This window comes from Carassius carassius, chromosome 35 (assembly GCF_963082965.1).
Source record: "Carassius carassius chromosome 35, fCarCar2.1, whole genome shotgun sequence".
NCBI classification, from domain to species: Eukaryota; Metazoa; Chordata; class Actinopteri; order Cypriniformes; family Cyprinidae; genus Carassius; species Carassius carassius.
The window spans coordinates 12,604,562-12,628,587 of NC_081789.1; the positions used below are offsets into that span (position 1 = coordinate 12,604,562).

Consider the following 24,026-nt stretch of genomic DNA (forward strand, 5'->3'; position numbering starts at 1 on the left):
CAGTGAGACAAGATAACAATAAACAACTGTGCATTATAATCAAGGCTTTGTAACACTGCACAGTTTTTAGCTTTTTAAACAACATACTCTGTTCTACACCAACTACGCACACATTTCCTATCATGAAGCTATGCCTATGAAAGACGATCGAACCAATCAGGGATGCGTTTCCCAAAACCATAGTTGCTAACTAAGTTAGTAACTTTGTTGGTTGCAATGCAATTTCTCATTGCCACCAACTAAGTTGCTAACAGGTTAGCAACTATGGTTTTGGGAAACGGACCCCAAAGTAGGTATGGGGCGGGGTGACACGTGCAGCCCCGCCTTGATTTGCAGGCAGCTTATTGACACATCTGGTTATATATCCTATAATTTATAAATATGCATTATTTGCATTAAAAGCACACAATAATAACGTTATTAGCACAATTCAAGTTTACTTTGAATGCTTTTGCAGTGCGTTTTAAAGTTAGCTACTAAAAGTAAAGGATATATGACCTCAGTTTGTTATTAGTATAATATTAATCCACATTTAAAGTGTAATTGTAATGTAATCAAAATACATTCACTAGAGTTAATAGGAATTAAAAACCAAATGCTCATTTCTTCATGTCTCTAGCATGCCTAATGTGTTTTATGTTCCAGCTGATGATATCTACTCTGCTGTGATGCCTCAGACAGTAACAGCTCTAACAGGCTCCTGTGTGCAGATTCCTTGCACATTCGACATCTCTGATTTTGAGGACAAACGTAAGAGGGCAGAATCTATTTATGGGATCTGGACAAAAACCAAATCACAGTTTGCAGAAAAAGATGGTTTTATAGCGTTTAACAGCAGTGAAAACATCATTAGAGGATTCAGTGACATACAGATGACTGGAAATCTCAGTGAGAGGAACTGCACAACTGTCTTCTATAACATCATGAAGAATCATTCAGACCTCTATTACTTCAGACTGGAAATGAAGCCAAATGTGTTTGAAGCAACATTTAACCCCAGTACAGATGTTACAAAAAAGACTGTGAGGATCAATGTCACAGGTAAATGTCATCCCAGACCACCCACACACCAAAGTAAGAGATGAATTTGCCCAACTTTATGAAGAAATGTAAATATTAATTACATAATATATTGATAGTAAGTTTTACATTCTATATATGTGTCAACATATAAAACTAAATTTTTGAAAAATACCTTAACATTATAAAACTGTATCTTCTGCGTTGGGGGGGTTTATGCATGTAGTAGCTGACACTTTGTAAAATGTGCTAAACCTCACCCCGAGTGTGAAAACCTGACCTTCTTACATGTATTTACCCTGTAGATTCACCAGAACCTCCTGAACTTAAACTCAGTGATCAGAGAGTGATGGAGGAAACTACAGTCAATCTGAGATGCTCTGCTGAAGCCCCCTGCCCCAAACAACCTCCTACAATATCCTGGTCTAACATCCCTAAATCTGCCCACAATACAACACAGTTACAGGAGAAACCTGATAAAACTCAGTCAGTGGTTTCAAAGCTGACCTTCAAAGTTTCATACAAAGATCACAAAAGGAACATCACCTGCACTGCTACATATCCAAGAAATACGCCTGATGCCTCAACTGTGGAGACTATAGTAATGCTACGAGTCCTGTGTAAGAGATTTAAAGTTTTTTTTTATGTTTTAATGATCCTTGATGTGATTAAAGTGAAAATGTATCAATTGTTAACCCTGTATATGTTCTTGCGTTTTTCTTAAAGTTCCTCCAAAAGAAACTCACGTCATCATTACTCCATCTGTTGGCACTAATGTGACTTTGACCTGCAAAAGCCGAGCCAGTCCATCAAATGACTTGACCTACACCTGGTATAAACATGGAGAGGAGACGCCTATAGCTTGGGGAATGAAAATTAATTTAACCCAAACTCAGAATCAAACAGGATCATACCTTTGCATTGCACAAAATAAATATGGAAATCAGTCATCAGAAGAGGCCCAGCACACAGGTAAATAAAGCACAGTTTTTGTATTTCTATGCTCAGATGATAATTCATGAACTTTTGCTTTTGTAATTTAGGACAGAGCGGACTCTCTCATCTGGTGATATTTGGCTGCACAGGAGGACTTTTGGCTTTTTTTCTGTTGTCTGCTGTATTTTTCTACACTATGAGGTAAAAAGATAATAATGTAGTTCATGTCTTTAATGTTGTATTTATTAATTGCATGTTTTATGAATTTTCAATTGTGTTCTTTTTTTCTTTTCTTTTTTGCAACAGAAAAAAGGCTTCAAGACAGGCCCATGTCATAGGAAGTGATCAGGTACAAAGTAACATTGAGAAACTTAAATTTTAAGTTAAATATTGCCAGTTGTTTTGTCCACAACAAGATAAACTGTTCAGAATAAAGTCACAGCAGAACTGATGTCTGTGCACATCTGTGTCTCAAACCATAGCTGTTTGATTCCTGAATGAATCAGTGTTTTTGAACCATTCAGTTGAGAGAATGATTCAGTCACATAATCATTACAAAATGTAAAATTGTTCCTGAATGGTTCTGAGTATATGAATATATCTACTGAGAAAAGACAGCAACTGTCATACTGAACAATGTTGTAAATTGTTTGTATAAAAGTAAATTGTTTTCTGCTTATTTTCTAAAGACTAATTCACTTCACTCACTGTATGATCTCCACAAACAATGCTTCTTTTACAGCAGAACGAAAGTGATTTAAAAACAGTATTTCTCAAATATCTCCCACTCAGGCTGAGGATAAAAACAGAGACACAATGGATATCTGTACTAACAATGTCACTGCGATCAGCAAGAATGGCGAGAAGAAAGAAACTGATGATCTCCACTATGGTGAAATTGACTTCTCCAAACTCCAGACGGGGCACAAGACAGAGGAACACTCAAACAATGTCTCAGAGACAGAGTATTCTGAGCTTCAAGTGACACAGAGATAGAGACAAAGCAACCGTGCGCAAAAAAAAGAACGAAGTTCAGAAATAGTGACTTTTGTTCATGTTAAATCTTGCTCTTGTTTATGGACCTGTGACATTTGTCAGCAATGTACAGTCACCAGTTTTCACAAATCCCATAACATCTTTGAACTGGTTTAACATTATCTGCTGTAAATAATATTCTATACTCCAGCAGCTCCAAGGAATGTAACTAGAATAATATTAAATGCTCTTAAATATATTGATAATTTACATGCTGGTTACTTGATGTAAGATGCTTTAAGATGTAAATTTATATGTAAATAAAATATTAAAATGGTCACTTTGTGTTTTTTTTTTCTTTTTTTCTTAGTGTGTAATGTACATGAAAAAGATCTGCAAAGTTAAACAAGCAAATAAATGAATAAAATAAGAGGAGGCAGTGTCTTGTTAAGTTGTGTCAGTAGTGTGTCGTCGCCATGTCCAAGAGATGCTGTTTCACAGATATAATATGTTCACATCATAACTGACTGTGTTTAAAGAATAAGTTCACTTCCAGAATAACATTTCTGTCATTTACTCACTTGTTCCAAATCTATACGAGTTTCTTTTTTCTGCTGAAAACAAAAGAAGATATTATGAAAACATTTTGGTATTCGAACAGTTAATGAGCACCATTGACTTCCATAGTATTATTTTTTTCCTACAATGGAAGTCATTGGTGCTCATCAACTGTTCGAATACCAACATTTTTATGAAAATATTGGACGTTTCCTATCAGATTTCAATTAGGCATTTATTATCTGTCTTTAAGATGTTTATGATTTAGAATGTACAGTATATACACATATGTGTTCTTTGTTTCGCGAAGTAAAAAGTTTGATCTCATTTACAATATGTATTTGTAATGAATTAAAACCTTTGTAATCGTCGGGAAGAAGGAGGCGGGAACCGGCGGACAAACAAATTAAATTTTACTTACAAAATAAACACAAAACAGCACACCAGCCCCTCACGGACGACTGATGCGCACAAAATAAAACCAAAACATAAAATAAAGTCCAGGCCTGGTCCTCTCTCGTCCTTCACTGTCGTCGCTCCAGTTTTATATCCTTCCATCTCCTTCGTGGGCCTCGAGACCGGCGGGTCGAACAGGTGTAGCTCATCTCCAATCACTCCACCGGCCTCGTTCCCACGTCCCTCGGCCCCGCCCCACTCGTCACAGTATACAACATTATATGTTTTTTAATGATATGTATGTGCTAAACTTTCCTCAAAGACGTTTAATTTTAGCCTACCCGTGACTCGGAACAGAGGCTTTTACCCATGGGAAGTCGTGGCCTAGTGGTTAGCGAATCGGACTCACAATCGAAGGGTTGTGAGTTCGAGTCTCGGGCTGGCAGGAATTGTGGGTGGGGGTAGTGCATGTACAGTTCTCTCTCCACCTTCAATACCATTGAGGTGCCCTTGAGCAAGGCACCGAACCCCCAACTGCTCCCCGGGCGCCGCAGCATAAATGGCTGCCCACTGCTCCGGGTGTGTGTTCACAGTATGTGTGTGTGCACTTCAGATGGGTTAGATGCAGAGCACAAATTCTGAGTATGGGTCACCATACTTGGCTGAATGTCACTTTCACTTTTAGTGAGTTTTTTTTTCTGCTGAAAACAAAAGAAGATATTATGAAAACATTTTGATATTCGAACAGTTAATGAGCACCATTGACTTCCATAGTATTATTTTTTTCCTACAATGGAAGTCATTGGTGCTCATCAACTGTTGCTCATAACGTAAGTTAAGTCACAAATGAAAATTCTGTCATCATTTAGGCTTACTCACCATAAATGTTGTTCCAAACCTTCTGTGGAACTTAAAAGATTATATTTTGAAGAAGGTTGTTAACCACAGAGTTTTGGTTACTTAGGCCTACGACATATGGACATAAAAAGACATTCCTCAAAATCTCTTCCTCTCAACCTATTTTTTCCACTTAAATATTTTGCCTCATTTATAATACCCATTTTGCAACATCATATTGTCAGATCAGACAATTGTAAACTGCCGAGATCTGAAATGGCATTATCAGTAATTGGTTTCTTGTGTGTATTGTGACCAAATCATTTCAACAGAGCATGAATGGTGAGTTTTGATGATGTTGATTTAAGTCATTTGAATTGGATGGGATTCATTTAATTAATTTGAAAATGATTCTTTTCGATATACTCAAACTCTACTGAGTGAGTAAAATTGTTCATTATTCAAAGCGGTTTTGACACTATAATTTATTCTCATAGTTTTTTTAAGCATTAAAGTTTGTTTTGTGTTCAGCAACACTGAGTAGTATGGGTTTGGAATTACATTGTTGATTTAACTATTCCATGTTCTAATTCCATGTTTAAGATTATTGATTGTCATTCTAAAAAAAAATGTGTAATTTGTCAACTGTTTATTGTGTGCCTGCGCTCGTTTATGTGCTGTCCCATACATGCAGAGATTATTCAAAATATAATTGTTTGTGTGTTCCTTAGAAGACAGAAGTTCATACAGAAACAACATGAGGGTAAATAAATGATGACAGTATTTTAAGCTTTTTTTTTTTTTTTTTTTACAGGATTAACTATTCCTGTACTGAAATTGATACTTGAGTCTGACATTTCATGTGTTAATTGTTTTGATATATTGATATGAAATGGTCCTGTTTTAACATTTTTACAGGAGCACATTTGTGATGCTGCGATTGGAAATCATGCTTGCCTGAAAACTGTGCAGAGAAATGCGTCTCGTCATTCTGAAAAAAAGAATGAGACTACACTCTCCAAGGAGGTCCAAACACCATTAGCAAAGACTTTGTTCAGTGAGCATTAACATGCATTCAAAGTTGAATAAGAGAGTAATGATGCTATTGTTTAAGCTGATAAATGTAAGCATTATTAACTCAAAAATTCAGAGTACTTGTAGTTTGTGTTGTTTTGCTTTGACAGTATGATGTTTTAATAGTTGTAAGAACATGTTGTTTCATGTCTTGAAAGCATTCATTGTGAATTTAGGTTAGTGTTATTAAAATTCATAAAATATGTCAGATTAACTTCATGAGGGTTAAATGTTGAACTCTTTTGCTTTTATTAACTCTTTCATAAATGTTCATATTAATAGTTTCAAAACATGCAGGCAAATATTATGTAATAAGAAGGAGGAAAATATATTTCAAGCAGTAAACAAAGAGTGTATTAAATATTAAGAACAATGAGTGATTTTTCTCTTAGCATTATTATTACTCTTTGATTATATGAATGACATCATAAGCATCTGATCTAAAAAGGCTGTGTGTTATGTCTGAAAATGTTCAGCATTGGGTCCCGTTGGACTATGTTTGGTTATGCACTGCGAGTGACAGGTTACTGTGCCTTTAAAGGTTATGGCATTGATTTACGGCAAAGGTCGTAGAATGTAAGTTTCACGTCAGTTGATAAACGGCAACATAAACAAAGCTACACGGTGTGATTATTGAGTCCTTCGCAAACACAACAATTGGCGAACGAGGATGTCTGAACTTGTCCTACCACCTCCGCCACCTTTCCTACCTGTTCCCGGTGATCCAGCTGTTCCCTGGGATCGCTGGCTGGTGTCGTTTGAGGATTATTTGCTGGCTTTAGGACACTCGGATCTAGCGGAGGAGAGGAAGTGCGCGCTTCTGCGCCATTGCCTCGGGCAGGAAGGACAGCGAATCTTCGCCACGCTTACCTTATCGGATGATAAGTACGTCACAGCCACGGCCGCCTTGAAGGCTCACTTCAGCTCTGGAAGAAGCCGGCGGATGCACCGTTTTGAGTTTCGTCAGAGGACACAAACGCCGGGTGAGACCGTTGCCCACTATGTATCAGCATTACGTGAGCTGGCTAGACTTTGTGAGTTTGGGGCTTTGGAGAATGGACTTATAGTTGACCAGTTAATAGAGAAAACGTCATGTAACCAACTGAGGGAGAGACTTTTACTAGAGCCAGACTCCACGACACTAGCGGACGCTTTAGTAATTGGGAAGCAGTTGGAAACAGCTCTAATGGAGGTGCGCAAGTTCGGCCGCGCTGCGCACGAGCCTGTGACGTCATCACCACCATCAGTTCAGCATACAGGGACGGCAGCAGCGGCTGACAGGGTGAGTGACAGTTTGGACGTACAGAGAGTGGACAGGGGGCCCAGGGAGAGTGGGCACAAAAGCTGTAGCAACTGTGGTTCCCCTAAACATGCAACCAGAGATCAGTCATGCCCTGCCCAGGGAAAACGTTGTCGTAACTGCAACAAGTTGAACCATTTTGCACGCTGCTGTCGCTCCTCTCCAGCTTGCCATGATACTGCTGCTGTTCCCATAAACACTGTACAGACCTCACAGCCTTCGTTCAAGCTCTGCACTTGCCATGTGGGCACAGCTCTCATTCCACTCCTCGTGGACACAGGCGCTAAAGTGTCAATCCTGAACAAATGTACATATGACCGCTTCTTCAGTCACGTGCCTCTGGAAGCAGCGGCTAAACCCCTGTTAGGCTACGGCCATTTTCCCATCTCTACTCTGGGTGTGGCCTGCCTTCCCGTCAGATATGATCAACAATGTGCGCCTGCCACCAAGTTCTGTATTACCCGGAAGGGAGCTAACATTATGGGCCTAGACTTGTTCCTTGCCCTGGGTTTTACTGTGAGTGATGCTAGGGGCCTGCATGTCCTGCAGGTTGCCACCTCCTGGTCTGACCGCTACCCACAACTATTCAACGGCCTGGGCCACATGACTGGATTTGTACACCAGCCCACTGTTGACCTGGCAGTCCGCCCTGTTATCCAGCCCCTACGGCGCATCCCCCTGGCTCTCCGTGACGCGGTGGAGGCCGAGCTGCATCGCCTGGTGGAGGCGGACGTTATAGAGCCCGTCGATGCCTCGCCGTGGGTGTCTAACCTGGTGATAGCCAAGAGAAAAGGGGGCGGACTGCGACTCTGTGTCGACCTCACAGACGTTAACAAAGCCATCATTCCTGATAAGTACCCCCTACCAACGGCGGAGGAGCTCACTAGCCATTTCCACGGCTCCATTGTTTTCAGTAAGATGGACTTACGTAACGGCTACCTGCAGGTTCCTCTAGCACCGGCCAGCATGGACCTTACAGCGTTTGTCACGCACGTGGGGGTTTTCAGATTTAAACGCATGGCATTTGGACTGTCATCAGCCCCGAGCTGTTTTCAGAAGATAATGTCACTCATATTGGCTGGTATCCAGGGTGTCTCCATCTACCTAGATGACGTGGTGGTGCATGCGCCCTCGACCACACTGCATGATGATCGCCTGGAGCAGGTCTTTCAGCGTTTCGAACAGCATGGGGTCACACTGAACTCTGAGAAATGCATGTTCGGTGTTGAGGAGGTCGAGTTCCTGGGTTTCAGGCTCTCAAAAGAGGGCATCGCCCCGATAATGTTACACACTGAGGCCATTCTGTCCCTACCAGACCCGCAGTCGCCATCCCAGCTGTCTTCCTTCCTGGGGATGGCCGCCTACTACCTCAGATTCATGCCACACTACTCTGACTCAACGGCCCCCCTGCGCCGGCTGCTCAGGAAGGATGTTACCTGGGACTGGACCCCCGCCTGCCACGAAGCTGTGCGCATCATCAAACGGCAGCTCACGTCCCCACCCACACTGACCCATTTCAGCTTGACCGCGCCCACCATGGTCACCTGCGACGCCTCCGGGGTGGCGCTAGGCGCTGTGCTCTCCCAGACTCAAGAGGGGGTGGAACGCCCGGTGGCTTTCGCCTCACGGGCACTTACTACAGCTGAGCAGAAGTATTCGGTGGGGGAGAGGGAGGCCCTGGCCTGCCTGTGGGCATGCGAACGCTGGCATGTTTACCTATATGGGAGGCCTTTTACCATCCGCACAGACCACCAAGCGCTGACGGCACTGCTGGCGACTCAAGGCTCGGGGCACAGGCCCATGAGACTGCTAAGGTGGGCTGACAGGCTGAACCAGTATAACTTCAGTCTGGAGTTTATGCCTGGGCGGGCCAACACGGTGGCCGACCTCCTGTCTAGAGCTGTGTCGGTGACGAAAGATGCAGGCGGGGTGACATCAGACACAGAGAGCGATGAAGACTGGGTCCACATCCTGCATGGGCCTCTCAGTTCAGTAGTCACTCTGGCGGAGCTGCAGCAGGCCTCAGCTGCTGACGAGGCCCTCACAACTCTCCGTACCTACGTCCAGGACGGCTGGCCTGCCAAAGTAGATGACAGACTGCTCCCCTATTACCGCTTCCGCAACGAGCTCTCCTGCTGGGGAGCGGTGTGCCTGGCCCGTGGCCACCGTGCGGTCGTTCCTGAAATTCTCAGGCCCAGAGTGCTACACATGGCGCATGAGGGGCACCTGGGGGTGGTTAAGGTGAAGCAGCGCTGCCGTGACACAGTGTGGTGGCCCCACATAGACTCGGATGTTGAGGAGCTGGTACGTAACTGCGCTTGCTGCCTCCTGAGTGGGAAAACTGGTCAGCCTGCCACAGCCCCTCTCACCCCGACCTCTTGGCCGTCCTCACCCTGGGAACATATTCAGATCGACCTCTGTGGAGAACTCCACGGGGCACCGGCTCACGCTCGCTACCTGCTGGTTGTGCACGACCTTCATTCGAAGTGGCCAGAGGTTTTTCAGCTGAGCTCCATCACTGCTCACTCCATCATCGACCGCCTGGACAAACTGTTTGGGCGCTGGGGCCTCCCCAGGGTCATCACAACGGATAACGGGCCCCAATTTGTGTCTGGAGAGTTTATGGAGTTCCTCACGGTACGGTCCATCAAGCACATCAGGACGGCAGTGTATCACCCGGAGAGTAATGGGGGGGTGGAAAGACTGAACAAAACTCTCAAAAATGGAATCAGAGCCTGTCTGGAGGAAGGGAAAACCTTCAGCGATGCACTCAACCAAACTCTCCTGACCATCCAGGCATCCAAGCATTCCACCACGGGAGTGTCACCTGCATTGCTCATGATTGGGCGTGAACTAAAGCAACCACTGGACTGCTTGAGAGCTGAGCCAGCTCCTGCTCGTGGGAGCCCAGGGCTCCAGGAAGCCAGAGCTCAGGTAAAAGGTTCACAGGCTCGGATGAAAGAGAGGTTTGATGCCACGCACAGAGTGCAGATCCCCTCACTTTCTCCAGGGGTTTGGGTCAGGATCAAACACCTCCACCGCCAAAATAAGCTACAGTCATACTGGTCAGAACCCCTGAGGGTGACTAAGAAGTTGGGGCCGGCCACTTATAGACTGGAGAATGGGACTCGTTGGCACTCGAACCGCCTGCACAGAGTCGCAGCTCCCTCAGCACCTGCATCACCTCTGTCCACAGCAGCGGCTCTGGGTTGGCAGCCTAGGCCAAGAGCTAACCGGTTGGGGGGTAATCCACCAGCATTGCCTGACGCCTTTTCACGGCCAGCACGCCCTCAGAGAATGAGGGTCCCGCCTGTCTGGCATGGGGACTATGTGACAGGGTGATAGTGAGTGACACTGGGGAATGTGGGTTAAAAGTTATGTTACAGTTTCCAGGGGGGTGGGGGGAAAATGTTATGTCTGAAAATGTTCAGCATTGGGTCCCGTTGGACTATGTTTGGTTATGCACTGCGAGTGACAGGTTACTGTGCCTTTAAAGGTTATGGCATTGATTTACGGCAAAGGTCGTAGAATGTAAGTTTCACGTCAGTTGATAAACGGCAACATAAACAAAGCTACACGGTGTGATTATTGAGTCCTTCGCAAACACAACACTGTGTTCAATCTAATGCACAGATCTGTTTATAATCAGACAAGACTGACTGTGTTGTATTTTTGCATGATTTTTTGTGAATATTTTGGACAGAAATTGAATACAATCAAATAGTTTCTGCACAATTTATTTGTTTTACTTATATTGTTTATGCATTGTACTATTTATTTGTTTTGCACTATACAGATTATTTTCTAAAGGATCATATTTACTTATTTTTAGACTGATTTGCACTTGGAACATTAGATTTTTCCCAGTGGCATGTTAGAGCTGCATTCCTTGTCCTTTAGGCCTATAATAATTATGTGTAGGGCTGGCTCCCTATTATTATTTATTTTGCACCATAGATACAGGTCAGTCAAGATCACCAACACCATGGTCATTTAACAAACTTTTGGTGTGGGCAGGTGCCAAATCCTGCTGGAAAATGAAATCAGCATCTTCAAAAAGCTGGTCAGCAGAAGGAAGCATTAAGGGCTCCAAAATTATTTGGTAAAAGGGTGCAGTGACTTTGGTTTTCAAAAAACACGATGGACCAACACCAGCAGATGACTTTGCACCCCAAATCATCACAGACTGTGGAAACTTAACACTGGACTTCAAGCAATTTGGGCTGTGAGCTTCTCCAACCTTCCTCCAGACTCTAGGACCTTGGTTTCCAAATGAAATACAAAACTTGCTCTCATCTGGAAAGAGGACTTTGGACCACTGGGCAACAGTCCACTTCTTCTTCTCCTCAGCCCAGGTAAGACTCCTCTGACATTGTCTGTGGTTCAGGAGTGGCTTTACAAGAGGAATACGACAACTGTACACAAATACAAATACATGTCTGTATGCTTTGACCCCAGGATCAGTCCATTCCTTGTGAAGTTCACTCAAATTCTTGAATCGATTTTGCTTGACAATCCTCATAAGGCTGTGGTTCTCTCGGTTGGTTGTGCATCTTTTTCTTCAACACTTTTTCCTTCCACTCAACTTTCTGTTAACATGCTTGGATACAGCACTCTGTGAACCTCCAGCTTATTTGGCAATGAATGTTTGTGGCTTACCCTCCTTGTGAAGAGTGTCAATGATTGTCTTGTGGACAACTGTCAGATCAGCAGTCTTCCCCATGATTTTTGTAGCCTTGTGAACCAAACTGAGAGACCATTTTGAAGGTTCAGGAAACCTTTGCAGGTGTTTTGAGTTGATTAGCCGATTGGCATGTCACCATATTCTAATTTGTTGAGTTTTTTTTTTTTTTTTAAATGTGAGCCTGAGCCGAAATCATTAAAATTACAAGAACCAAAGACTTAAACTACTTCAGTCTGTGTGCATTCTAATTTATCGAGATCCACCTGTAAATTACGTTTAGTTTAAAAGGGTATTACTGTATTGCAGTGAGCTCTGTGTACGGCTAGAGCAAAAAGGCCAATACCCAGCCAGGTTCCTGGGCTGCTTATAGTTGCTGTGAAAAACTTTTCACAGTATTAGCAAGCCTTCTTCCCAGTGACTCAGTGGGTTCAGTTTCATCAGCATAAATGTCACGGAAACCTGTTCCATCATTTCTAGAAAGCACCTTAACAGTCGTATCTTCAGCCCACATGATGTTCATCAGTTTCCCCATGAGATCTATAAGTTTAAGAACCTTCAGGGCCTTTTCTGCATCATGGTGGCATTTAAAAATAACAAAACCATACCCACGGGACAGGTTGGATCTTATATCTCTGCACACTTTCACAGTACAGATGGGTCCGAATGGGAAGAATAATGCATGTAAATCCTGTTCTGTCACATTTGGGTGCAAATCATTCACAATCAGTGAGACTTGTGGATTAGAGCTGCTCTCCTTTTCTTTGGATTCGCCGCCCCTGTCGCAGCCCTCTCTGTACTTCAGGATTTCCCTGAAGTTTGAAACTGCATCATATAGAGCTGGCCTGTCATCAGGCCTTGCTGGGACATTAATAGTTATCCTTTGGGCCCATGTGATGCACACTGGTTTGCCCATGAGCTCCAAAAAATTCAGAGCCTTTAGGGCATTTTCTGCATGCTGGCGGTGTTCAAAGTTCACAAAACCATACCCATGAGACTGGTTGGTTATTGTGTTTCTGCACACTCGCACAGAACAGATCGGTCCGACTGGGCTGAATATTGCATGCAACAATTGTTCGGTCACATCTGGGTGCAAATCACTGACAAGCAATGATGACCCGTAGTCATTTGGTTCCTGGCTACCCTCACCTGCAGTCCAATTGTAGGACGTTGCCATTTTTAATTGTCCTTTTTAGAATATTCTAAACAAAAAGCTCTATGTACACAGCACATATGTTGTGTAGAATTAACAAAGTGGTTTTGTTGACAACTGATTTTAAGAAGGGATGAAACTTTAGTCAGATCAAGCTTATGATGTGAATTCACTGCTAAGTCTCAGCTGACTGAAAGCTTTCTTCTTTCTTCTTTTAAGGCCCTGAACGTTCTAAATTCCTGATGACGTCATAACACCGTAACGTGATTCTTTGACGCTTATTGATCAACAGGCGTTTTTTTTTAATCAAGCCCAGCTATGATGACCGAACAGGTTTTTTATAACTGTGCAAATGCCATTATAAAACCATCCGTAGCAAACATCTTTTTTTTTTATTATTGATATATTTTTATTCAAACATCCCACGTAATGGATAGGCTATTTCAGCAAAATTAGCCTACCTGTGTATTAAATGAATAATATACAGGTAATTTTGCTGAAATAGCCTATATATTACGTGAGATGTTTGAAACATTGATATTCATGCACATGTATGTAAAAGTACCAGTTCTTTGCAAGTTTAAATAATAATTAGATGCTAATTTTACTTTATTCTGGCAGATACATTTGCACCTCAGTATTGTTGTACATTATGCAATAATAACAGATTGTAAATTATTATATTTATTAAAATTATAGATAACCTATCTTAATCAATATTAAATACCCGTCAGGATCTTTACTTCCACTTTTACAACATTTTCTTCATTTTTATTGAAAATAAATTCTAATGTGATGGGAAAAGTGAGAAGAATGAACTCGGCAGAAGCTAGCCTCGAACCCGATTGATAGCGATACAAGATTATCCGTACTCAAACACATTACTGCCTATATACAATCACGGGCGTCGTATTTAACTATTTTATTTAACATACTAGAGTATGAGGAGGGGTCAAAAAAAGACCTTTGAAGTCGGACACTTCCTGAATCTCGCTGTTTTGTCGCCTGCAAACGTTAGCAATGGAGGAGATCGTGTTGGCGTTTTTATCGCAGACGAAGTGGATGTAATCGAAATACCACTGTTTTGTCATCATGTGCATCAATTCCTTGTTCTGCTGAACACAAAGGAGGAAATTTCTAATAAGAATGTTTGCAAACAAGCAGCTCACGTCCATTGTATTTTTACATACAGTTACGATATTAAAGTGTCTAGGAAATATACATAACATTAAGGATATTAAAACACTACTGGTGTGTGGAATGTGGTGGAAGGAAACATGACAGACAACTTCCGAGAGAGAAATTTGACTGGAGTTTTTTTTTTACAACAAGCCGTAGCTATTGAATCCAGTCAATGCAATTATGTCTGTGGGCTATGTACAATGCGATAAATAAATAAATAAAGAAAAATGGGAAAGAACTTAAGTGGCGCTAAAGAAAATAACAAAACATAACAAAACAATCCTTAACTAGTCCCTAAGCCTAACCAAAGAAAAATGCAGAAAACAAACTGAAATCTTCGCGCATCCGGCGCCTAAAGAACCTGACTAATAATAAAAATACAAGGGTTGGCGCTCACCTCTTACCTAGTGTGTATATACACAAAAGCAGCTACGGGCAGAATGTATATCGCGATATACTGACCTGATGTTCCTTCCCAAAATAGCTTTGTAGCTGAAAACTCTTGTGATATTCTCATATAGTGATACACACGTAATACGAATAAATTACTAAATATAAATATAATCACTAAAGCACATAGCACACTTCTCCGGGTAGATTAGATTAAACAGGCAAAAACTCTCAAGGAGTATACAAAACCTCAGCACGCCACATAACAGCTTGCTGCCGCAAGAGAGGGAGAGACAAGTGAATGAACCCGCTGTCTCTCTTAAACCAGCTGGACTGCCTCTGATTGGTTGTGGTGCTCCGCCCTAATGATAACCGACAGATGAGTCAGCCAGTCACAGCGACCTAGAGGTGGGCCAAAACAGAAAGAAAACTCAATCACCGCACAACACACGTGTAGTGCATCAGCGAGCAAAAACATCAACATTCCCACGCCAGCGAAACGCACGTGGAACGTAACACATACTATGCATGTCAAAGCTGTTTTGTAGCAAACATTCTTCAGAATGTCTTCCCTTGTTTTAAGCCAGACCCTGACACTTCTCAGATGAAACCACACAAAGATGAGGCATAATGGCTAAACAGTCCATTTAGATATGTATGTGTGCATGTATATTTTTAATGGATTGATTTATTAATTTACACAAACATACAATAGAATAAAGTGAAAATTACAACAAGGAAAAATTCTAATTAAGAGAAATTTTAAATAAAATAAACGCATGTCCTAATTCTTAACTTTTGTTTAGTTCGCATGTAAATATAAATAATTAAATGGGTAATCTTATTCTTAAAATAAAGAGAAAATGTATCAGTTGACATTCTCAGCCAATGAGCATGAAGCTGTGTCATCAGTCAGTCGTTTCCCATCATGCTTTTGATCAGCGCAGTCGTTGGAGAGCACCTGCGCTCGTTTTCATTTGAACCTATGGCTGTTTTCTTTTCTCCTCTCCTCTCTCTCGCTCCAGTTTTTCACAAGTTCATCAAACAACCGCAGTAAGAATATTTGATCAAGCACGGTGAGTAATGGCTTCTCCTGCTATTATTATTTGCACTTCTTGCCACATGTAGAGTTTATCTATCTCTGTCGCAGATGAGGGATTCACATGTGATAAATGCAGGGAAATAGTTAGGCTGACAGAGAAGATTTCAGAAGTAGAGACACGCATCCAAACTTTAATTGAGGACAGTAAGAATGTTAAGGCTCTAGATACGGCTTTGGATGCGTCTAGCACAGGGATTCCTGTACATTGTTCAGTTCCGGCAACAGAGCCCCTGCAGCAGGGCAAATGTGGGTCAACAGTGAGGCAGCGTAGTCGTGGGTCAAAACACCGCTCTTCTGTTCCGATCAAAACATTAAACAGGTTCTCCCCACTCAGTGATGCACCCACTGAGAATCCTGATGAAAGTGCTCTAGTTATTGGTGATTCTATTGTACGGAATGTGAATATAGAGACACCAGCCACCATAGTCAAATGTTTACCGGTAGCCAGAGCGCCTGACATCTTGGCAAATGTAAAAGTGCTGGCTAATGCTAAACGTAAATACAGTAAGATTGTTATTCATGCCGGCGCTAATGATGTTTGACTTCGCCAGTTGGAGATCACTAAAAATAACATTAAAGAGGTGTGTGAACTTGCAAGCACGATGTCAGACACTGTAATATGTTCTGGTGCCCTCCCTGCTTACCGTGGTGACAAGATGCATAGCAGATTGTCATCACTCAATGGCTGGATGTCTAAGTGGTGCCCACAGAATAACATAGGTTTCATAGACAATTGGACAAACTTTTGGGGCAGACCTGACCTGTTGAAAAGAGATGGTCTTCATCCCTACTGGGGTGGCGCCACTCTTCTCTCTAGAAATATGGCAAATAGTCTTAGTGTTTATACTTGACTAACTGGGGCCCAGGTCAGGAAGCAGACAGACTGGCTAAACTGACCGTCTGCTAGCTGCCTCACGTCACAGAGGTCAGCTAATTCTCAGCACATAGAGACTCTTTCACCTAGATATCACACTATAGAGACTGTGTCTGTTCCCCGAACTAGAAAATACAAAAAACGTCCAAACCAAGTTAAGATTAACAATTTAATTGAGGTTCAACAAATAAAAAACAGATGCAATATGGATAAACAAATGATAAAGCTTGGCTTATTGAATATCAGATCCCTTTCTAGGAAAAACTTTTTGTAAATACTATGATCATAATATAGATGTGCTCTGTTTGACAGAAACCTGGCTAAAACCTGATGATTACATTATTTTAAATGAGTCCACCCCCCAAGATTGCTGTTATAAACATGAGCCACGTCTAAAAGGCAAAGGGGGAGGTGTTGCTTCAATTTATAACAACGTTTTCAGGATTTCTCAGAGTGCAGGCTTCAAGTATAACTCATTTGAAGTAATGGTGCTTCATATAACATTATCCAGAGAAACAAATGTTAATGATAAATCCCCTGTTATGTTTGTACTGGCTACTGTATACAGGCCACCAGGGCACCATACAGACTTTATTAAAGAGTTTGGTGATTTTACATCCGAGTTAGTTCTGGCTGCAGATAAAGTTTTAATAGTTGGTGATTTTAATATCCATGTTGATAATGAAAAAGATGCATCGGGATCAGCATTTATAGACATTCTGAACTCTATTGAGGTTAGACAACACGTTTCAGGACCTACTCATTTTCGATATCATACTCTAGATTTAATACTGTCACATGGAATCGATGTTGATAGTGTTGAAATTATGCAGCCAAGTAATGATATCTCAGATCATTATTTAGTTTTGTACAAACTTCATGTAGCCAAAATTGTAAATTCTACTTCTTGTTACAAGTATGGAAGAACCATCACTTCTACCACAAAAGACTGCTTTTTAAGTTATCTTCCTGATGTATCCAAATTCCTTAGCATACCCAAAACCTCAGAACAACATGATGAAGTAACAGAAACTATGGACTCTCTCTTTTCTAGCACTTTAAATACAGTTGCTTTTTTACGCTTAAGGAAAGTTAAGGAAAACAGTTTGACACCATGGTATAATGAGCATACTCGCACCCTAAAGAGAGCAGCCCGAAAAATGGAGCGCAGCTGGAGGAAAACAAAACTAGAGGTATTTCGTATTGCTAAAGCTATCCTACAGAAAAGCATTAAAAACTGCTAGATCTGATTACTTTTCTTCTATTTTAGAAGAAAACAAACATAACCCCAGGTATTTATTCAATACAGTGGCTAAATTAACGAAAAATAAAGCCTCAACAAGTGTTGACATTTCCCAACACCACAGCAGTAATGACTTTATGAACTACTTTACTTCTAAAATCAATACTATTAGAGATAAAATTGCAACCATTCAGCCGTCAGCTACAGTATCGCATCAGACAGTGCACTATAGACCCCCTGAGGAACAGTTCCACTCATTCTCTACTATAGGAGAGGAAGAATTGTATAAACTTGTTAAATCATCTAAACCAACAACATGTATGTTAGACCCTATACCATCTAAGCTCTTAAAAGAGGTGCTTCCAGAAGTCATAGATCCTCTTCTGACTATTATTAATTCCTCATTGTCATTAGGATATGTCCCCAAAACCTTCAAACTGACTGTTATTAAGCCTCTCATCAAAAAACCACAACTTGACCCCAAAGAACTAGTTAATTATAGACCAATCTCGAATCTCCCTTTTCTGTCCAAGATACTAGAAAAGGTGGTATCCTCACAATTATATTCCTTCTTAGAGAAAAATAGCATATGTGAGGATTTCCAGTCAGGATTTAGACCGTATCATAATACTGAGACTGCTCTCCTTAGAGTTTCAAATGACCTGCTCTTATCATCTGATCGTGTGTGTATCTCTCTATTAGTTTTATTGGATCTTAGTGCTGCGTTTGACACAATTGACCACAACATTCTTTTGCATAGACTTGAACACTTTGTTGGCATTAATGGAAGTGCATTAGCATGGTTTAAATCGTACTTATATGACCGCCATTAGTTCGTAGCAGTGAATGAAGATGTATCATATCGATCACAAGTGCAGTATGGAGTACCTCAAGGCTCAGTACTAGGGCCGCTACTCTTCACGCTTTATATGTGACCCTCGGGAGATATCATCAGGAAACATGGTGTTAGCTTTCACTGTTATGCTGATGATACTCAGCTCTATATTTCTTCGCGGCCTGGTGAAACACACCAATTTGAAAAACTAATGGAATGCATAGTCTATATAAAAAACTGGATGACGAGTAATTTCTTACTGCTAAATTCTGAAAAAAAGAGGTGTTAATTATAGGACCTAAAAACTCTGCTTGTAATAACCTAGAACACTGTCTAAGACTTGATGGTTGCTCTGTCAATTCGTCGACATCAGTTAGGAACCTAGGTGTGCTATTTGATCACAATCTTTCCTTAGAAAGCCACGTTTCTAGCATTTGTAAAACTGCATTTTTCCATCTCAAAAATATATCTAAATTACGGCCTATGCTCTCAATGTCAAATGCAGGAATGTTAATCCATGCATTTATGACCTCAGGGTTAGATTATTGTAATGCTTTATTGGGTGGTTATTCTGCACGCTTAGTAAACAAACTACAGCTAGTCCAAAATGCAGCAGCAAGAGTTCTTACTAGAACCAGGAAGTATGACCATATTAGCCCGGTCCTGTCAGCACTGCACTGACTCCCTATCAAACATCGTATAGATTTTAAAATATTGCTTATTACTTATTGTAATAATAAAACCTTCATATTCATCCGGAAGAGGGAGGCGGGAACCGGCGGACAATCAAACAAAGACTTTAATAACAAAATAAACACAAAACAGCGCACCAGCCCCTCACGGACGACTGATGCGCTCAAATAAAAAAGCAAAACATAAACTAAAGCCCAGGCCTGGTCCTCTCTCGTCCTTCACTGTCATCGCTCCAGTTTTATATCCTTCCATCTCCTCTGTGGGACTCGAGACCGGCGGTGGGTCGCAGGTGTCGCTGATTTCCCAATCACTCCACCAGCCTCGCTTGTGTTCCCACATCCCTCGTCCCCGCCCCACTCGTCACATACCCCCATCGCCCCAGATCCCCTGTAAAGATCTTGTCTCCGAGGACCACCAGGACAAGACCACAGGAAACAGATGATTCTTCTGCACAATCTGACTTTGCTGCAGCCTGGAATTGAACTACTGGTTTCGTCTGGTCAGAGGAGAACTGGCACCCCAACTGAGCCTGGTTTCTCCTAAGGTTTTTTTCTCCATTCTGTCACTGATGGAGTTTCAGTTCCTTGTCGCTGTCGCCTCTGGCTTGCTTAGTTGGGGTCACTTCATCTACAGCGATATCGTTGACTTGATTGCAAATAAATGCACAGACACTATTTAACTGAACAGAGATGACATCACTGAATTTAATGATGAACTGCCTTTAACTATCATTTTGCATTATTGACACACTGTTTTCCTAATGAATGTTGTTCAGTTGCTTTGACGCAATGTATTTTGTTTAAAGCGCTATATAAATAAAGGTGACTTGAATTGACTTTACTGCTCAATCCGACACAGTCCTTTGCCCCCCCAAGAGTTTTTTGGCACACGTCATCATGACATCAGAGCAAGACAGACGTAACTCGGACACTTTTCTAACCGGCATGCATCTCGCGGTGATCACCGGTGATCGGTTCTGCGCATATTTTGCTCATCTGAAATAAGCCTATTATATCACAATGGAGGGCGGAGCTACACTAGATGTGCACTTAATCTCTTTTCTTTTCTTTACTTAGTCTCTTTTCTTTTTTCTTTTATTGTAAAGTCTTTGGTAATAGACACCGAATAATCTTGTTTTCCATTTGCATTAAGATTATTTTTATTACCACACTGGAATATAATTTAACTTAAATAAAATGCACTTTAGATCCCCCCAGGAAACAGAAGTTTGTAATGTATTCTACATGTGTAATACGTGATGACGTAAGCTGTACGTCATGGGGTAAGCCGTGCGAGGGAAGTACGACGGAGATACGTGAGTGATAGTGAATAAAGCACATCAGTTCAGTTGACATCTGTTGCAGTCTGAATTTATTACAAAACAAACGATAATACATGTTGTCAGAAGTTGTAAATGCAAAGAAAGAAGAATGGCACAGTTACAGCCACCATCGAACCTATGTCTACAAGGAAACCTAGCCGAAAACTGGAAGATATGGATTCAAAAATTCGACCTGTTCCTAACGGCTAGCGGTATCGCGGAAAAATCTCAAAAAGTGCAGTGCGCCACATTTCTACATGTCGCGGGTGAGGAGGCAATTCAAGTTTTCAATACTTTTGAATTTGGTGAAGAAGAGAGAGACAAAATCAACGTTCTCAAACAAAAGTTCAAAGACTATTGTGAACCAAGAAAAAACCTACCTTACATCCGTCAAATTTTCTTCACGAGGGCTCAAGGACCGTCAGAGAATATTGACTCCTACGTCACGGACCTAAAGAACAAAGCCAAAGACTGTGAGTTTGGAGAATTGCATTATTCATTAATCAGAGACAGAATTGTTTGTGGCATTAAAGATGACACAGTAAGAGCAAGATTGCTAAGAGAAGCAGATCTCACATTAGCAAAAGCTGTGGACATCTGTCGAGCTAACGAAATCACATCCAGTCAAATGAAAGCACTAAATGAAGAAGTAGACATGCACAAAATGAAAGCAGTAAAATTTAAACAGAGAATTAAGAGTATACCAAGAGAAATGCAACATGACTCGAGTGAAAATACAAAATGCAGCAGATGTGGGTACAAACATGAACAGAGAAAGTGTCCTGCCTATGGACAAACGTGCAGACTGTGCAATAAGAAGAACCATTTTGCAAAAATGTGTCGGATTGAGCATAAACAGCCAAGAAAAATGCACACGCTTGAACAGACACAGGAAGATGACAAAAATATGTTCCTTGGCACGGTTGAAGTTCAGAAAAACAAATTGAAAACCATTCAATCTCTCACCACAGAAACGCAAGAAGATAAAGAAAAATGGTCAGAAGTGCTCAAGATAAGTGACATGCAAGTGAAATTCAAGTTGGACACTGGTGCAGAATGTAATGTGCTCTCGTTAAAAATCTACAATATGCTGGGCATAACAGAGAAGCTGAGTAAATCTACCTGCAAGTTACTTACGTACTCTGGACACCAGATGTCGCCATTGGGACAGACACAGCTCACATGTGAGTATAAAGGTGAAAAACAAAAGATTCAGTTCCAGATTGTTGAAAGAGATGCACCTGCAATCCTAGGAAGATCCAAATGTCAAGCACTAGGGATGATAAAGAGGATACATGACGTTTCTGTTGATGATGATGGCATTCTGAAACAGTATGAAGATCTGTTTAATGGTCTAGGATGCATGCCAGGATATCACCACATTCAAGTTGATCCGACGGTAAAACCTGTAGTACATGCTCCACGAAAAGTTCCTGTTGCACTGAAAGAAAAAATAATTGAAGAATTGCACAGGATGGAACAGATGAATGTCATTGCAAGACAGACAGATCCAACTGATTGGGTGAGTAGCATGGTTACAATTGTCAAGCCAGACAAAATTCGAATATGTCTCGACCCACAAGATTTGAACAAGGCAATCAAACGTGAACACTACCCACTACTCACAGTAGAAGAGGTTGTATCCAACATGCCAAATGCTAAAGTGTTTTCTGTGCTTGATGCCAACCAAGGATTCTGGCAGATTAAATTGGATGATGACAGTTCCAAGTTGTGCACATTCAACACTCCTATAGGAAGATATAGATTCCTGCGTTTGCCATTTGGAATATCGTCAGCATCTGAAGTCTTCCAGAGAGCTGTAGTACAGATGATTGAAGATCTGGATGGTGTGATAAACATTGTGGATGATTTGCTGGTTTGGGGTGAAACGGTACAAGAGCATGATGCCAGACTGAAAAAACTGCTCCAAAGGGCAAGAGAATACAACCTCAAACTAAACAAAAAGAAATGTCAAATCCGAACATCACAAATCAAGTATATTGGTCATGTGCTGACACCAGAAGGACTGAAACCAGATGAAGAGAAAGTGAGAGCTGTAGTTCAGTTACCTCCACCAGAAGATAAGCAAGCTCTTCAAAGATTTCTAGGTATGCTGCAGTATCTTGCCAAGTTTATTCCTAACTTGTCGGAAGTAAGTGCTCCAGTCAGACAACTGCTGGAGAATGATGCTGAGTGGTTCTGGGGAAGTGAACAAGAGAAAAGTTTTCAGAAACTTAAAGCTCTAGCAACAAATGCACCAACATTGAAATATTACGATGTCAACAAACCGTTAACATTGTCAGTAGATGCCAGCTCTGAAGGCATGGGTGCAGTTTTGCTTCAAGACCAGAGACCTGTAGCATATGGATCAAGAGCGCTCACGGAGTGCCAACACCGATATGCACAAAACGAAAAGGAACTCCTTGCCATTGTATATGGATGTGAAAAGTTCCACCAATATGTATGGCAGAAAAGTCCAAGTAGAAAGTGACCACAAGCCGCTTGAGAGCATCTTCAAAAAACCTCTGCATCAAACGCCATTAAGACTGCAACGGATGTTGCTAAGGCTTCAAAGGTACAATCTGAAAGTCATGTACAAGCCAGGCAAAGAAATGCACATAGCAGACGCATTGAGTCGTGCTTAGCTTGATGAACACAACGAAGACCTGCTTGAAGAGGAGCTAGAGGTAAACTGTGTCACACCTCAGCTACCTGTGTCTGAAAAGAAACTGGAAGAGTTCAGGAAAACAACAGCTGAAGATCTTGAAATGCAGAAACTGAAAGACTACATACTGAATGGATGGCCTACAGAGAAAAGTTCAGTGCACAAAGACATTCAGAAGTATTGGACTTTTAAAGAGGAAATCAGTTATGCATCAGGTCTCGTGTTCAAAGCATCAAAACTCATCATTCCAAGTAGAATGAGAAAAGAAATGTTGGACAAAATTCATGAGTCGCATCTGGGCATGGTGAAATCCAAGGAAAGAGCGAGAGACATCATTTATTGGCCCGGAATGTCTGCTGAAATTGAAAAAATGATATCTCAATGTGCCACATGCAGTGTTGGGGAGTAACTAGTTACATGTAACGGCGTTACGTAATTTAATTACAAAATGTAACTGTAATTAGTTACAGTTACTACGAAAAAATGAGTAATTAAATTACAGTTACTTATGAAATTGTTAACGATTACAAAGGGGATTACATTTGAATATTTACACACATCCACATACAGATTTAACTGATTTCTTTCCCAAATTGCACTGACTATTCTGAGACATACCACCCTAATAATTTCCGGGATGCGGAAATACAGTCTGGTTCTTAGAATCCAGTCATAAAAACGAAATGCCTAACGCGGACGGAATATGCCACATTTTGGATGACTAAATCAAAAGTAGGTCAGTACACTTGAATCAAAACATGACATCGACTAGTGTCTGTGAATATTAAGCC

The 24,026-nt window shown here is 41.4% G+C and overlaps 1 protein-coding gene across 2 annotated transcripts in view; it reads left to right on the plus strand.

Annotated features, from left to right (window-relative positions):
• LOC132115987 (sialic acid-binding Ig-like lectin 7) overlaps window positions 1-2,981 on the plus strand; it is a 38,945-nt gene extending 35,964 nt beyond the window's left edge. For both annotated transcript variants that reach the window (XM_059524469.1, XM_059524468.1), the window contains 6 exons: window positions 646-1,041; window positions 1,326-1,640; window positions 1,747-1,992; window positions 2,064-2,157; window positions 2,263-2,305; window positions 2,749-2,981. In XM_059524469.1, the coding sequence (XP_059380452.1) occupies window positions 646-1,041; window positions 1,326-1,640; window positions 1,747-1,992; window positions 2,064-2,157; window positions 2,263-2,305; window positions 2,749-2,952 (1,298 nt within the window). In that variant the 3' untranslated portion in view covers window positions 2,953-2,981. The remainder of the gene's footprint in view (window positions 1-645; window positions 1,042-1,325; window positions 1,641-1,746; window positions 1,993-2,063; window positions 2,158-2,262; window positions 2,306-2,748) is intronic.
• The last annotated feature ends 21,045 nt before the right edge of the window (window positions 2,982-24,026 follow it).